At 52.6% G+C, this 15,356-nt stretch overlaps 2 protein-coding genes across 2 annotated transcripts; one reads left to right on the top strand and one right to left on the bottom strand.

Annotated features, from left to right (window-relative positions):
• Positions 1-867: 867 nt before the first annotated feature.
• BO97DRAFT_406145 (zinc-binding alcohol dehydrogenase family protein) lies at positions 868-2,024 on the bottom strand. Its single transcript, XM_025695351.1, has one exon. It carries the CDS (start codon positions 1,989-1,991, stop codon positions 936-938), a length of 1,056 nt encoding a protein of 351 aa, XP_025550638.1. The 5' UTR covers positions 1,992-2,024; the 3' UTR covers positions 868-935.
• A 580-nt stretch (positions 2,025-2,604) lies between these two features.
• BO97DRAFT_370420 (lovastatin nonaketide synthase) lies at positions 2,605-15,093 on the top strand (the record flags this gene model as incomplete). Its single annotated transcript, XM_025692773.1, has 8 exons — positions 2,605-3,235; positions 3,302-3,940; positions 3,996-4,655; positions 4,712-4,831; positions 4,891-6,868; positions 6,923-7,143; positions 7,194-10,121; positions 10,210-15,093. The coding sequence occupies 8 exons, from the start codon at positions 2,605-2,607 to the stop codon at positions 15,015-15,017; spliced, it is 11,985 nt and encodes a 3,994-aa protein (XP_025550637.1). The 3' UTR covers positions 15,018-15,093.
• Between the last annotated feature and the right edge of the window lie 263 nt (positions 15,094-15,356).

The raw sequence follows: 15,356 nt of genomic DNA, 5'->3' as shown, positions 1-15,356 counted from the left end.
GAGTTTTCAAGAGTATCCGATAGGATGGCTCATTGAAGACGGTGGAGAGCTCGTGGTTGAGGAGGCCTCGAATGATGTATCCACACGGATTAGAACCAGGGGTAGACGAGACCAGAACTTACACAGGATATATCCTGGTGCCTAGAATACAACCAAAGACCTTGGAAACGCTTGATTGCATCCCGAATTCCAATGTGTAGGGTTCTCGTTCCGAATCCCTTGATCAAGGCATGGACTCGGATTAGTGTTTTCTGCTCGGACATCGGAATTGAGTGGGCTCAAAAGATAGTTTGTTCTAGGAATAGAGCAATCAAAGGCACAGGGTGAGAAGACGACGTTTTTCTGAGTAATGTCCACGCGGAATCGTGTCTCTCTTGCCGCGACCTAGACTTACTTCGTAAATCTATCATTGTGTTTCAGACTCTTTACACTCAGTGATTTCGTTGCCCCGAGGGTCTTATGATATGCAATGAGTACCTATGCCGGAGACAATCTACCCGGCCGTGGGCTACAGGCGGACATGGGCGGCAGAATTACCACGTAGTAAACAGTAAACTAGTCGACGCGACTCTACTTCTCCACGTCCCCCATCGCAAACAATTTTCTACCTTCGTCTTTGATGAGTTTACCGGAAGACATTCTCGCATCAGCTGTTATCAATCTCTTCGGTGCAAGCCACGTTCCTGGCGTGAAGGAATTGTATGCGTACACTGACGCATGGGCTGTCTATCGCCAGGCGAAGGAGACTGCCGAGCGGCAACGCGACTTGCAAGCGGGAACCACACTGTTCAGGGATTCACAACGGAATGAGAGACTTCACCAGGCTGGCGACGGAGTATTCATTCATTAACTATGTTTTACCGAATAGCACCTATCTAATACACACCATCTCCCGCCTGGCGAACGAAGCGAGTCTATTCTGCCCGAATCGCGATTCACAGAGTATACACAAGCTTTTTCCCTGAGATCTTCTTCGATCGAACATCTTGAATGCCTTCGAGGATTCTGCCAAGCCCTCCTTCCCGCACAATAAGCGGATGGGACCGGATCAGCCCCTTGGCCAGCAACTCGTTCAAGGTCGCAGTCCAAGCAGTGCCGAAATCGGTGATGGCGTCGTCGGCCGGGCGACCGTGCGGTTCGGGCCAAGCAATTTCGTGGCCGAGGACCTGTAACGCTAAGATCCAGTCGGCTTTGATGACAGTGCGTGTCTTGGCGATCGACGCGGGGTAAGGCTCCAGCGCCGTGTATTTGCCCCCGGAGCGGCCCATGGCCTGGTAGCAAAATTGCATGCTGGACAGATTGGAAATACAGTCCAGAACATATTTGAGCCCGTTGCGCGTGTGTTTCTTGATCTCGGCGGCGCAGTCGGGCGCCTTATAGTCGAACACCGTGTCCGCGCCGTATCCTCGGACGAGGTCGAAGTTATGAGGGGAACATGTGGTGAGGACCTCGAAGCCGGCGAGCTTGAGCAGCTGGATTGCTGCAGTGCCTGTGGCGGAAGAACCGCCGTACACCAGCACCCTGATTGGTGTCTTGTTGGGTTCGAAAGGATGACCGGGGAGCCCGAGGTTCTGGAACAGGGCCAAGCCGGCTGTCAGGAAACTGGTGGGGAGAGCGGCCCCTTCTTCAAAACTGGTGGACGGTGGAAGCTTTAACAAAAGGCGATCATGAGCGGTTGTGTATTCGGCAAAAGCACCAACGGTCGGCTTGAGGGGGTTCATTCCCATAACGGACGTGGAAACGCGATCGCCGACTTTCACCCCATGGACTTCAGGACCGACTTGCTCGACCACACCGGCAACGTCGCATCCTGCCACAGCGCCGGCAGTCACGTAGGCACCCTCCATCTTGGAATCGACGGGGTTGATCGATACCGTCTTGACTTTGATAAGAACCGTATTTCCACTCACCCCCGGGACCGGGCTGTCGTCGCGGAGACGAATCTGTCCATCGGTGGTTCCTACCAACGCTGATTGCAGAAGGCCTGGCATCTTGCTAAACTGGTCTCAAAAGCTTATCATCTCGTAGGCGATAGTCGTGGTTTCATTCAGGGTGATTTGTGCTTTTTGTGAATAGCTTCGCACTGAGGATTAGCCGTGTGGCCGAAAAACCCCGAGAATCTCCGGCATCAGTGTTAGCGACACCAAATATCATCCGCGATCACCTCACTCGCAAAATTGACTTGATCCGGTCTACAGATAGCTGCAGGATTCAAATGACGTATTTGGGGGCCGGATCGCCTGTTGGCGGCGGAAAGGATGCATTCCCTTGTCAAGTCGGCGTGAGTCTCACCATGTTTGACATCGAAACCGCGAAACTCCGAACAATCGGTAGCAAAATAGGCTGAGACGATTTCGATTGTGACATTGCATTTCCGGATTATGCAGTCAATGGGTCTAGAAACCCGGAGCAGACGCAAAAATCCTATTCCGTCTGACGTGTCAAGTAACTGTGAGCATACAAACGGCAGTTCGATATCAACGGCTCATAAACCCCATGTGCGAGGTGCTGGCATTAATACCTTGAGTACTGCCCTGGATTGAGTCCTTGCGCAGATTGACCTCTTTTCTTTCTTTCCGCGTGGAACTCGATCTTCTGTACAACATGACAAACACTGAACCCATCGCCCTCATCGGCAGCGCGTGCCGGTTCCCTGGGGAGTCCGATACCCCTTCAAAGCTCTGGGAGCTTCTGAAACAACCACGAGACCTCCTCCGCAAAGTTCCCCAAGACAGATTCAATGCGGATGCATTTTACCATCAAGATGGGAAGCATCACGGGACGTCTAATGTCCGTCATTCATATTTTCTCGAAGAAGACCCAGCCGCCTTCGATAACGGGTTCTTCAATATTCCGGCAGGCGAGGCGGAGGCTATTGATCCTCAGCAGAGGATGCTTATGGAAACCGTCTATGACTCGCTCTGTGCCGCGGGACAGACTGTTGAGGGGCTCCGCGGCTCGCCCACCTCTGTTTTTGTCGGTGTTATGTGCGGTGACTGGGATGGCATGGTGTCAAGAGACATGGAAAGCTACCCCCAGTACGGAGCCACAGGAACGGCGCGCAGTATTATGTCGAACCGGATCTCGTATTACTTTGACTGGCATGGTCCGTGTATGACGATTGACACGGCTTGCTCGTCAAGTCTTGTTGCCGTCCACCAAGCTATCCAGACCCTTCAAAGTGGCGAATCCAATGTTGCTATCGCCGCAGGAGCCAACTTGATCCTCAGTCCAGGTATGTGATTACTATGACCGTGGCTACTATAAAAATTCAGCAAGCATTAACGGCCTTGACTTGCAGCTATGTATGTGGCCGAGAGCAAGCTTTCTATGCTCTCTCCTGAAGGCAGGTCACGAATGTGGGATAAAGACGTTGATGGATATGCCCGTGGTGAGGGAATTGCAGCCGTGGTTCTGAAACCGCTCAGCGCGGCAATTCGTGACAATGATCATATCGAGTGCATCATTCGAGGCACTGGTGTTAACCAAGATGGCCGAACTCCGGGACTTACTATGCCAAGCGGAAGAGCACAGGCTGCTTTAATACGGAACACCTATCTTCGGGCCGGCCTTGACATTAGCAAGATTGAGGACCGACCGCAATTTTTCCATGCCCACGGGACTGGGACGGCTGCTGGCGATCCTCAGGAAGCCCAGGCAATCTCGGAGGCATTCTATCCACACGACAATTTTGACGACAAGCTCTATGTTGGCTCTATCAAGACGGTCATAGGGCACACTGAAGGCACAGCTGGCCTGGCTAGTCTTATTGGTACCTCCTTGGCCCTTCAGAACAAGCTTATACCCCCCAATATGCATTTCCAGACGCTAAACCCAAGGCTGGAACCTTACTACCACCACTTGGAGGTTCCCACGAAGTGTATCCCTTGGCCGGACACACACACAGGACAGCCCCGACGGGCGAGCATTAACAGCTTTGGTATGTATTGAATCCTTAATATCATGAAGTGAATTCATCTTAACAAACTCAACAGGATTTGGTGGCACTAACGCCCATGCCATCCTTGAGGCATACGAGGCGCCCAATAGCGAACCAGAGCAGGAGCAGACTAAGTGCAGCTCAGCACTTCTTTTCAGCCCTTTCATTTTCTCGGCGGCTTCTGAGTCCTCCTTACGGGCGTTGCTTTCGTCCTATCTTGCCTACCTGCAATTGAATCAGCCTGTGGATCTAAGTGACCTGGCATACAGCTTGCAATCACGAACATCAACTCTACCGTATCGAGTTGCTATTACGGCGTCGACCAGAGAAAGCTTATGCGAACAGATAAGTGACATCGTTGATAGCAAGGTTGACAGTACCATCGGTACGAGACAGCTTGCAAAGTCGTCTCCAAAAGTCTTGGGTGTCTTCACTGGTCAGGGTTCTCAATGGGCAAAAATGGGAGCTCAACTGATCCACAAATCCCCGTTTGTGACCCAGCGATTGTCGGAGCTTGACAGAGCATTGGCCGAGGCGCCTGCAAGCCAACGTCCGCAATGGACTCTTCAAGAATTAATTCTTGCTGACCCAGAGGTTTCGAGGATGAACGAGGCGGCGGTTTCGCAGCCGGTCTGCACTGCAGTCCAGATCGTACTTGTCGATCTACTCAGGTTTGCTGGTGTCAACCTGCACACGGTCGTTGGGCACTCGTCTGGTATGTATAGACCAACACACATGGATTGCTCACGACCAGGGGGCTCATTGGAATAGGTGAAATCGGAGCCGCATACGCTGCTGGCCTTCTCTCTGGCCGTGATGCCATTCGAGCTGCGTACTACAGAGGGCTTTACGCCCACTTGGCCAAGTCCCCCAACGGTAGTAAGGGTTCTAGTAAGTATTTCACGGCCTTAATTCCAGAGGAACGATGTTAAGAAGCTGACGAACTCTAGTGATGGCTGTGGGCACGACCTTTGAGGACGCGACCGAGTTCTGCGAGCTCGAGGATTTCGAGGGACGAATCCAAGTTGCTGCCCAGAACTCACCATCCAGTATTACCCTGTCAGGTGACGAAGATGCTATCATGGAGGCTATAGAGATATTCAAGGATGAAGGTAAGTTTGCCCGTCAACTAAAGGTTGACACAGCCTATCACTCAATGCACGTTAAGCCGTGCTGTGAGCCGTATCGGGAAGCCCTGGTACAATTCCAACCCGATAGTCCCATTCCGACTGGGACCAAGTGGTACTCTAGTGTGTACAAGGGCAGGGTCATGGGTCTCGACCACTTAGGAGCACAATACTGGATTGACAACATGGCGAATCCTGTACTTTTCGCTCCCGCCGTCACCACCGCATGGGATGAGAGCGGTCCGTTTGATATAGTGATTGAGGTGGGGCCTCATCCTGTGCTCAAGACCCCTTGTCTCGATACAATCGAGGACATTTGTGGAGAGCGGCCTCCATACTCTGGAGTATTGAGACGGGGCGGTAATGATGTCGACGCCTACTCCGACGCTCTCGGATTTATCTGGACTCACCTGGGGCCAGGGTCCGTCGACTTTGTCAGCTATGAGAGGGCAATCTCGCAGAGCTCCACAGCTCGACAGTTCTTGACTAATCTACCCAAGTATCCTTTCGATCACTCTAGGCAATTCATGTCTTTGTCCCGAGTATCAGGAATCTACCGGGATACCCAGGGGACACCGCATCCTCTGTTAGGTAGGCGGTGTCACGATCGTGAGACCTCTGAGCTCGCTCAATGGCGGAATATTCTGAGCCCAAGGGAGATTCCCTGGATGGCAGGCCATCAAATCGAAAATCAAATCACTTTACCTGCTACTGGCTATCTTTGCATGGCCATTGAGGCTATCGGTGACTATGTTGGGCGCTCAAACATGGGTCTAATCGCTGTTCGAGACCTTCGCATTCACCGAGCCCTTGTTTTCAGCGATGACAGCCCTGAGGTTGAGACCTTGGTTGACCTTCATATTGTCAGCCGCACTAAGGAGGCCATTACGGCTCAGTTTTCGTGCTTCTCGGGGGCGCCACATGAAAGCAAGCCCATGATAGCCAGCGCCAACGGTACGGTGGAAGTGACATTCGCGACGCCCGAGGCTGGGATTCTCAGCAGCCAAGAGATTGACGACCTGAACCTCAACGAGCTTGACCCGGAGCGATTCTACAAATTCCTGTCTGGCCTTGGGTACAACTATGCGCCGCCTTTCCGAGGTACCACCAACATCCGACGCAAGGCCGATTATGCCGTCGGAACGATCAGGGATCAATCGGGCATGCAGTGGGAAGATCAGCTTATCGTTCATCCCGGCATGCTAGATACGGCTCTACAAACTGGATTCGCCGCATTCTGCTGCCCTGGTGACGAGAGACTGTGGGGTCTACACCTTCCTACAGGTATTCGTTCGGTGCTAGTCAATCCTTATTTCAGTCCTATTGGCATTGGGAAGCAGACTGAGCTGCGATACCTCACCGTTAGCAAGCAGGATAAGAGCGCTAAGATCTCTGCTGATGTTCATCTGTTCGCTGGTGAGTCCAATCAGGCATTTTTGCAGATGGAGGGGACAGATCTTGTTCCTCTGGCTCCCGCCGTCCCGAGCAACGACGCGGTTCTATTCTCGAGGTTTGACTACAAACTCGCAAGCCCCGATGGTGATGCTGCAGCGTTGCCAGATGCTTACAGTCGTGCCGACTTTGAACTGGGTATTGACGAGGAGCGAATTTCCTTCTACTATCTCCGTCGACTTCTGGAGCTTGTCACCAAAGAGGATGTGGACAGGTCGCTGCCACATTACCGTCATCTTCTCAACTACGCAGCGCGCATGGTACCTCCGGTTATCAAAGGGGAGAATCCGTACATCCCGGCAAGCGCTCAGTATGACACAGAAGATTTTATCAACAAACTGATCGCCAAGTAAGTTTGCTCAGATGGCATACATGCCAAGGACTTTCTAATCAATATGTCTAGGCATTACGACAACAACTCCGTTCGCCTTTTGCAATCCGTCGGTAGCAACCTTCCCGAGACAGTTCGCTCAGGGGCCAGTATCCTTGAGCACATGGTGAAGGATTCGATGTTGGATAGGATCTATGAGGATGGCTTCGGTCTTAATCCGATCAACGACTCTATAGCACGCATGGTTGGCCAAATAGCCCATCGGTATCCTCGCATGAATATTTTCGAAATTGGTATGCGCATCCCACTGCTTACAATCAATAAGGCTCTAACAACTCGGCAGGTGCTGGAACGGGTGGTTCGACGAAGAGAATCCTACAGACATTGGGATCGGCCTTTTCCACCTACACGTATACTGATGTTTCTAGTAGCTTTTTCGGACAAGCACAAGATCTTTTCAAGGACTTCGAAGACCGCATGGTGTTCAAAACCTTTGACATGGATCAGACACCGGAGTCGCAGGATTTCGTTGAGGGATCCTACGACATTGTCATCGGATCTAACGTGTTGCATGCCACAGTGGACATGGAGAAGATGATGCAGAACGTCCGTCGGCTCTTGAAACCGGGAGGTTATTTGATCATTTTGGAAATCGTGGACAACAGCACTCTCCGTGTCGGATTGACATTTGGAAGTCTGCCAGGGTGGTGGCTAGGAGCGGAAACTGGGCGAGAACTCGGACCCACGCTTACCCTACCGCAATGGGATAACTTGCTCGGTAGCTGTGGATTTGGCGGCATCGAAACCTCGACCCCCACTATTCACCCACTTATTCCCCTGCATGTGTTCTGCGCCCAGGCTGTGGACGAGCGAGTCCAGATGCTTCGTGAACCGCTTAGCCATCCGATGCAGCTTCCTGTTCCGACCGCTCCCTGTCTTGTGGTGGTTGGGGGAACGAAGTTCGGGACGCACCGCGTGTGTGGACAGCTCATTTCTCTCTTGCGCCCTATGTTCGCTCAAGTCCAGCGAGTTCTCTCCATTGAAGAGCTCAGCCCGGGTAACCTGGTCGAGGGCAGCACGCTTCTCTCACTGGCGGAGCTAGACCAGCCCATCTTTGCTACGAGCACCTTCCAAAAGTTTGAAGCTTTGAAGACAATCTGGCGCCGCGCAAAGAACATTCTCTGGGTCAGTACGGGAGCGAGAGCGGAAAATCCACACTCCCAGATGATGAACGGCATCGCCCGTTGCATGCGGTCAGAGTATCCCAATATTACTCTGCAGATACTAGATGTTGATCATATAACGAAAGACACGGGTAATCTGATCGCAGAGCATCTGCTCCGTCTAGAGATGCTTGGCAAGTGGTCCACAGGGCTACCGGCCGAGGAGCTAATGTGGTCCCTGGAGCCAGAAGTGTACATCGAGAACGCCACCAAGCTGATTCCGAGATTGTACCCTTGTGAAGCCAGCAACAAGAGGTATAATACCGCACGCCGAGTTGTGACGGATGAGGTTGATCCCCAACACACTTCACTCACCTTTACCATGGAAGAGGGTATTCGGGAAGTGCAGCGCCACTCTCCATTGCATATGCACCCTGCTCTGCCTTTCAGCTGTGAAACTAGAACAATCCGTGTGACGCATTTCTTCTTGTCAACACTCAGTATCGTCAGCGGAGCACACCTCAGGCTTTGTGTCGGGGTGGACATTCGCACCCAGGAAACACTCTTTGCTGTTTCCCCAACACTGCAATCACCCGCAATGGTTCCCGCAGACTGGTGCATTACCCTAGACCGCCAGACTGACCCCGTCGCCATGCTTAGTGCCATCTCATCCTACCTGGTGGCCCATAGCATCAGTCAACTCGCCAGCACTGGAGACATGCTTGTTGTTCATGAGCCCCATCCATACGTGGTAGATATCTTGCAAAACCTGCTTGGTAGCAGGTCGATCGGATTGCAGATCACCACTTCCGAGAAGAACCCTGGGAAAGAATGGCTGTTTGTGAACAAGAACTTCCCTGAGCGTGTCGTGAGAGACATTTTGCCCTCTACGACTACAAAGTTCCTCGATCTTTCTGCGAAATCCGAGGCAGCTCGTGTTATTGTGAGGTGCCTGCCGCGAAGCTGTCAGATCATTGACCCTGCTACTGTGCTCTATGCCAGAACGGAACTTCGGGCATCCGTTTCCAGGGAAGAAGTCACCGACGTGTTGAAGCAAGCTTATGACCATATCGGTTCATACGCCGAAGCGGCAAAGGACATCCCAGTCATCCAACTGAAGGATGTCACAAACCACTCTGGGCCGCCTACAGGTCACTTTTCCCTCGTTGATTGTACCGGGCCGTCCGTTCAGGCCGTGGTCCGCCCCATTGATGAGGGAACTCTATTTCACGCGAAAAGAACATATCTCTTGGTTGGTCTATCTGGAGAGCTAGGGCAATCCCTCTGCAAGTGGATGGTGGCTCATGGCGCGAAGCACGTGGTGCTCACAAGTCGACGGCCCAAGATCAATCCCAAGTTCAACCGGCTCATGGAGCACATGGGAGCGATGGTCAAGATACTTCCCATGGATGTGACCAACCGCGAATCGGCACGAGAATGTTATGAAACGATTGTCAAGACCATGCCCCCACTGGCAGGAGTCGCAAATGGCGCTATGGTGCTTAGGGACAACCTCTTTGACAAGATGCCCTACGAAGACTTCATGGCTGTTACCAACCCCAAGGTTCTTGGATCGCTCATCTTGGACGAACTGTTCCATGATACCCCATTGGACTTCTTTGTCTATTTCTCTTCAACCACAGCCGTCCTGGGAAACAGTGGACAGAGTAATTATGCCGCTGCCAACCAGTTTATGAGTGCGCTTGCGGCGCAGCGAAAGAAACGTGGTCTGGCTGCCTCATCCATAGATATCAGCTCCATCATCGGCATTGGCTATGTTGAGCGAGACAATGTCGTCGACGAGTTCACTTTCACAAAGATGGGCTACAGACCCATGTCCGAACAGGATCTTCATTATGCCTTCGCTGAGGCGATACTGATTGGTAACCCTGCCCACCCTGGGCCAGGGGAACTCGTTACCGGAGTGTCGCCGCTTCACCTCGGTGATCAGGCATCTGACCAGTTCTTCAGAGACCCCAAGTTCGGCCATTATATCTTAGAACGTCCCGAGGAGCAGGCATCCATGGGAAATGCTTCCCATAATCAGCCGGTCAGAGCACAGCTTGCAGCGGCTAAAACCAAGGTCGCTGTATTTTCCATCATCAAAGGTATGTCTTTAGTGGCTTGTGTTTTTCTCCCCTTGTTGGCATTTATCTGCTCTATAAACTTTTGCTGACAGTGTCCTACCCCATATAGATGCATTCCTCACACGGCTAAGACGTATCTTGGCGGTATCATCTGATGCAGATATCAATGACAAGGTGACGTTTGTTGAACAAGGCATCGACTCATTGATGGCTGTTGAAGTTCGTTCGTGGTTCTTCAAGGAGCTAGGGGTCGACTTCCCTGTCCTAAGAATCCTCGGCGGCAGTTCTATTGCAGATCTACTAGAGGAATCTGTCAGGTTGCTACCCAGCTCTATTGTCGACATCTCCAAGCTTGAAGCTGGTCAGAAAGAAAAAGGTGAACCGGCTTCAAAGCCAGCCGCAGCCGCTGCCAAGGTGGAGGAGAAAGCCCCTCGGCCGAACGTCGACATCTCGTCAAGTTCAAGCTCAAGCAGCGACAGAAGCTCGGACACGGGACACACACCTCCAAGAACACCTACATCAGGGACGGTCACACCAGCATTCGCGGAGGATGGGAGTGCTGGGTCGTCCTCATCTCTGAAGGCCAAAAATGTTGCTGAAGAGCCGGATGCTCAAGCAGTAAAGCCATTGTTGCAAGACGAAGTAGTCTGTCCTATGTCGTTCGGTCAGAGTTCATTCTACTTCCTGGACAATTACTTGACCGACAAGACAGCTTTCAACATGGCAGTCATGTTCAAGTTAACTGGTACTCTCCGGGTAGAGGATCTTGAAGAAGCTGTCAGGATGACTGCTAAGCGCCACGAGATCCTGCGCACCCGATTCTTCTGGGCAGGTGACGGCAGCAAGAAAGAGCCCATGCAGGCAATTGCGTCTGAGTCCATGTTAAAATTGTCCCATAAAGGCATCGCGTCGGAAGATGAAGCGAACCAGGTGCTGGAAATGGTCCGTAATCAGACATGGGATCTCAGCAGCATGGATACCTCCAGGGTGCTATTGCTGACCTTATCCGATGAGGTCCACTTCATTATTATCTCTATGCACCATATCATGGCCGATGGATATAGTTTCAGTGTCCTACTTCGGGATCTTGACGTCGCCTACAGGACGAAACACTTGCCACCCTTGCCGGTTGAGTCGCAATACCGATCATTTGCTAGTCAGCAAAGACGTTTGCATGAACTGGGTGGGACGAGCGAAAGCATTCGCTACTTCAAGGAGACACTATCGCCTACTTCGGCATACTTGCAACCCATTCAGCTCTTGCCGTTTGCCAAGTCAACCACACGACAGCCTCTGACCAGGTACTCCCAGGAAGAGGCCAAAATCCAGATCGGACAAGATCTCAACGACAAAATCCGCAACTTGGCGCGAAAGCATAAGTCTACCTCTTTTCATGTTTACCTGGGTGCGCTGCAGGTTCTTCTCTTCAATTTGCTTCCGAGCAGCTCCCGAGAGATCTTCATCGGCATCGCGGATGCAAACCGAAAGAACGACGGGTTCCTCCAGAGCGTAGGGTTCTTTTTGAACCTTCTGCCTCTGCGCTTCGAACGAGGGAGTGCAGACACTAAGTTGGCTTCCATAATCCAGAACGCTCGTGACACGGCATATGGTGCACTGTCCCACTCCGAGGTTCCATTTGACGTCCTCCTGCGAGAGCTCAACATTCCGCGCTCGAATGATCACACCCCACTCTTCCAGGTCTTCCTTGATTACAAACAAGTTGCCCAAGGCCTTTCTTCGTTGGGAGAATGTAAGCTCAGTGATGCGGCCTGGCGCAACACAAGCACGGGTTACGACCTCATCTTGGATGTCAACGAACATATGAACATGCCTGCTATCATACACCTGCGACTCCAAAGCACCTTGTATTCTAAAGAAAGCACTGACATGCTGCTTCGGTCATATATCAGTGTCTTGGAATACATGGCGAACGCAGAGGACGGTATGGTTGGAGATGTACCCGCATGGTCTACCTCTGACATCCAGGCCGCCTTAGCGATCGGAGCAGGTATTCCTCTCAACACCCAATGGCCAGCTACAGTAAGTGAGCGTCTCGATGAGTTGATCGCGAAGCAACCTGCACGGCCTGCCCTAAAGGATGGGAATGGGGTAGCCTTGACTTACAAGGAAATGGGCGCTCGCATTGATTGCATAACAAATATGCTTTTATCCTCTGGGATTCAGCAGGGTACCGTCGTTGGTGTTTTCCAAGAACCGTCGGCGGACTGGATTTGCTCAATGCTGGCGATTCTTCGTGCGGGTTGTGTTTACTTGCCTCTCGATTTGAGGAATTCGATTCCTCGCCTCGCCAGCATTGTCAAGGCGGCGCAACCTTTGATCATGCTTACGGACCACACCACAACTGATAAGGTCGCGCTTATTGGCGCCGGATATGCCACTGAGGTGCTGCTCTCCAGTACCGATACTTCGAAGTGGGCTGGTGTATCACGCAACTGTGCAGAACGTGATGCTCCAGCCGTCATGCTGTTTACCAGCGGAACTACTGGCGAGCCAAAGGGCATCATAATGAAGAACCAGAATCTAATCGCTAACGCCGAAGCAAACAGCCACATCTATGGTGCAACGCCTGATCTGGTTGTTCTTCAACAAAGCGCATTCAGCTTCGACTTTTCGCTCGACCAGACTCTAGCCGCATTGACTAATGGTGGCTGTCTGTACGTGGTGCCCGCGCGCTATAGAGGCGATCCGATGGAAATAAGCAAGATCATGCTGGACGAGAAGGTCACCTATACCTCGAGCACTCCCTCCGAGTACGATATGTGGCTACGGTACGCCGCTGACACCCTTAGTCGTTGTGACTCTTGGAGACATGCGTTCTCTGGTGGCGAGGCCATGAGCCGCGGCGTGGCTCTTGGATTCCGTAATCTTGGCCTCTCACAGTTGCGCGCCTTCACCGGTTACGGACCCGCCGAGACGACATGTTTCTCCACGAAATTCGAGCTCAATTATCAATCACTGCCTGAACCCCTCCCAGCAGGCTTCATGTTGCCAGGATACACCTGCGTCATTGTCGACGAGGACTTGCGACCAGTGCCAGCAGGTGTGGCTGGTGAGATTGTCATTGGCGGCCCATGCGTGGTTTCGGGCTATCTCGGTAATCCAGAATCAACGATGCAAAAGTTTATTCCCGACACCTTCTTTGGGACCTCGACGACTATGTATCGTAGCGGTGACCGGGGCCGCCTGATGAGTGATGGCACGCTGTACTGCGACGGTCGCCTCGAAGGTGATTCTCAAGTCAAGCTGCGAGGTTTCCGTGTTGAGCTGGTCGAGGTCGAGAAAGCCATTGTCAAGCACGCCAGCGGTGCCATCTCGCAAGCCGTCGTCACGCTGCGCGGAAGCGGGGAGGAGGGCTTCTTGGCGGCACACGTCGTCTTCGTACCTGATTTCCCGAGAGAATCTCGGGAAAGAACAATCCAGGCGATCCGGTACAGCTTACCTCTCCCGCCATACATGCGACCTTCTGCCATCGTGCCGCTAGATGACATTCCCCGCACTGCCCATCTGAAGGTCGACCGGCGCGCACTCCAGGCATTGCCCGTCGAGCAAGGAACGACCGAGAAGGCAGCAGACGGAAAGAATGCTTCCGATCAGCTCACTGAAAGCGAGCTGAAGCTGAGCGAGCTTTGGCGTCAGGTCATGCCGCTCGATCCCGGCCCGCTTACACCCGAATCCGACTTCTTCTTGGTTGGCGGCAACTCCATTCTCCTGGTGAAATTGCAGCAGCTGTTGAAAACATCAGTTGCTGCCGCTCCACAACTTGTGACCCTGATGGGCGCTCCTACTCTTAGGGCCATGACTGCAGTGATTAGAGCCAGTCGTTCGGGCGGGGCCATTGACTGGGAAGTTGAGACTCGGCTTCCTCACTGGGCGATGCAGCCCCTGGAAACGAGTATTGCAGGTCTGACAAGAGATTCTGATTCCATCACAGTGTTGTTGACAGGTTCTGGCGGGTATCTAGGACGCCATTTACTTCCTAGTTTGGTCAATGACCGGAAGGTCTCTCGAGTGTACTGCCTGGCTCGCCAGCTCCCCGGTGACGGCGACAATGAAAATGCCGACCCCAAACTAAGCTTGATTCAATCAGACGTTTCTCAGCCAAATCTAGGCCTCTCGGATGAAGCCTATGCCACTCTGGTCGCCGAGGTTGATGCTATTGTCCACTGTGCGGCTAACCGGTCTCTCTGGGACCAATACGAGGTGCTTCGGCCGGACAACTACGACTCAGTCAAGGAGCTCGCGAAACTCGCCACAGCCACACGTCGTCCTGTTCCCTTCCACGTTCTATCTTCTGGCGCTGTCGCTTCTTTCGACGAGAGTGGTGCCCTTCCGCCGCAGGATGGGAGCGATGGATACCTGTCCAGCAAGTGGGCAGCTGAAAAGTTCCTGCATCGATTCGCCGCGGCAACCGGGATCCCTGTTTTCATTCATCGCCCGGAGCCAACTCCCCGTGCTAGTGACAGAGCATCGACCAGTAATACCACCGCCGACGCCGCCGTGGTGCTCGACCAGTTGGTGACTATCGCGGCGAGTCTACGCTTGAGGCCTGCCTTCGACGGGGTCACCGGCGCAATCCACCTCCGGCACGTGGATCAGGTCGTGCAGGCGATTCACCAGAGTCTCTTCCACACCTCAGCGGGTGCTGGCTCAACTGATCTTGACATCGGCCACAGTGGGGCTGCATCCAACCCACGCATCCTGCACCACGAAGCTATTGTTCGCATCGCGGTCGAGGACCTGCAGGAATGCTTTGACCGTGACGATACCGTGCGCCTGCTACCAGGTTTCCCAGTTTTGGACTGGTTTGGCAAAGCGAAGCGAGCCGGATTGGACTATATGATTACATCCTGGGAGCTGGTCATGGGCGCAGGCCGCGAGGTGGTTTCTCGGCGCTAGCTGTTGTCTGAGGCTGCATTGGTCACCACTGAAAAGCTGTTTGTTTAGATTTTCTGTAGTTTAGTTTTGTCTGTGTTTAATCCTTTCTGTCTTCGTAATTAGAGTATATAGCTTAACGAATACTACGAAAAGACAAATCTTTGATCCGCTCACGTTAGATATTTGTGAAGATATCTATAGATATATCTTGTATGGATATCATTAAAAGATGTGCTTTGTTTCTCTATTAACAGAAGGAAGGCTACAAAGTAATCACACTAACTACCCGACGAGATGCGAGCCTCTGCTTGGGCTCAGCTCGGGATTTGCGCATAGTCTGCGCCAGCTTAAACTCCGCCC

The sequence above is a fragment of the Aspergillus homomorphus genome (assembly GCF_003184865.1).
Source record: "Aspergillus homomorphus CBS 101889 unplaced genomic scaffold BO97scaffold_22, whole genome shotgun sequence".
Lineage (NCBI taxonomy): Eukaryota > Fungi > Ascomycota > Eurotiomycetes > Eurotiales > Aspergillaceae > Aspergillus > Aspergillus homomorphus.
The sequence above is the reverse complement of the archived record's forward strand: the minus strand, read 5'-3'. Positions and strand labels throughout refer to the sequence as shown.

Bases quoted from the DNA above. Each gene is read 5' to 3' on its own strand.
- BO97DRAFT_406145 (XM_025695351.1), bottom strand. From the start codon at position 1,991: ATGCCAGGCCTTCTGCAATCAGCGTTGGTAGGAACCACCGATGGACAG.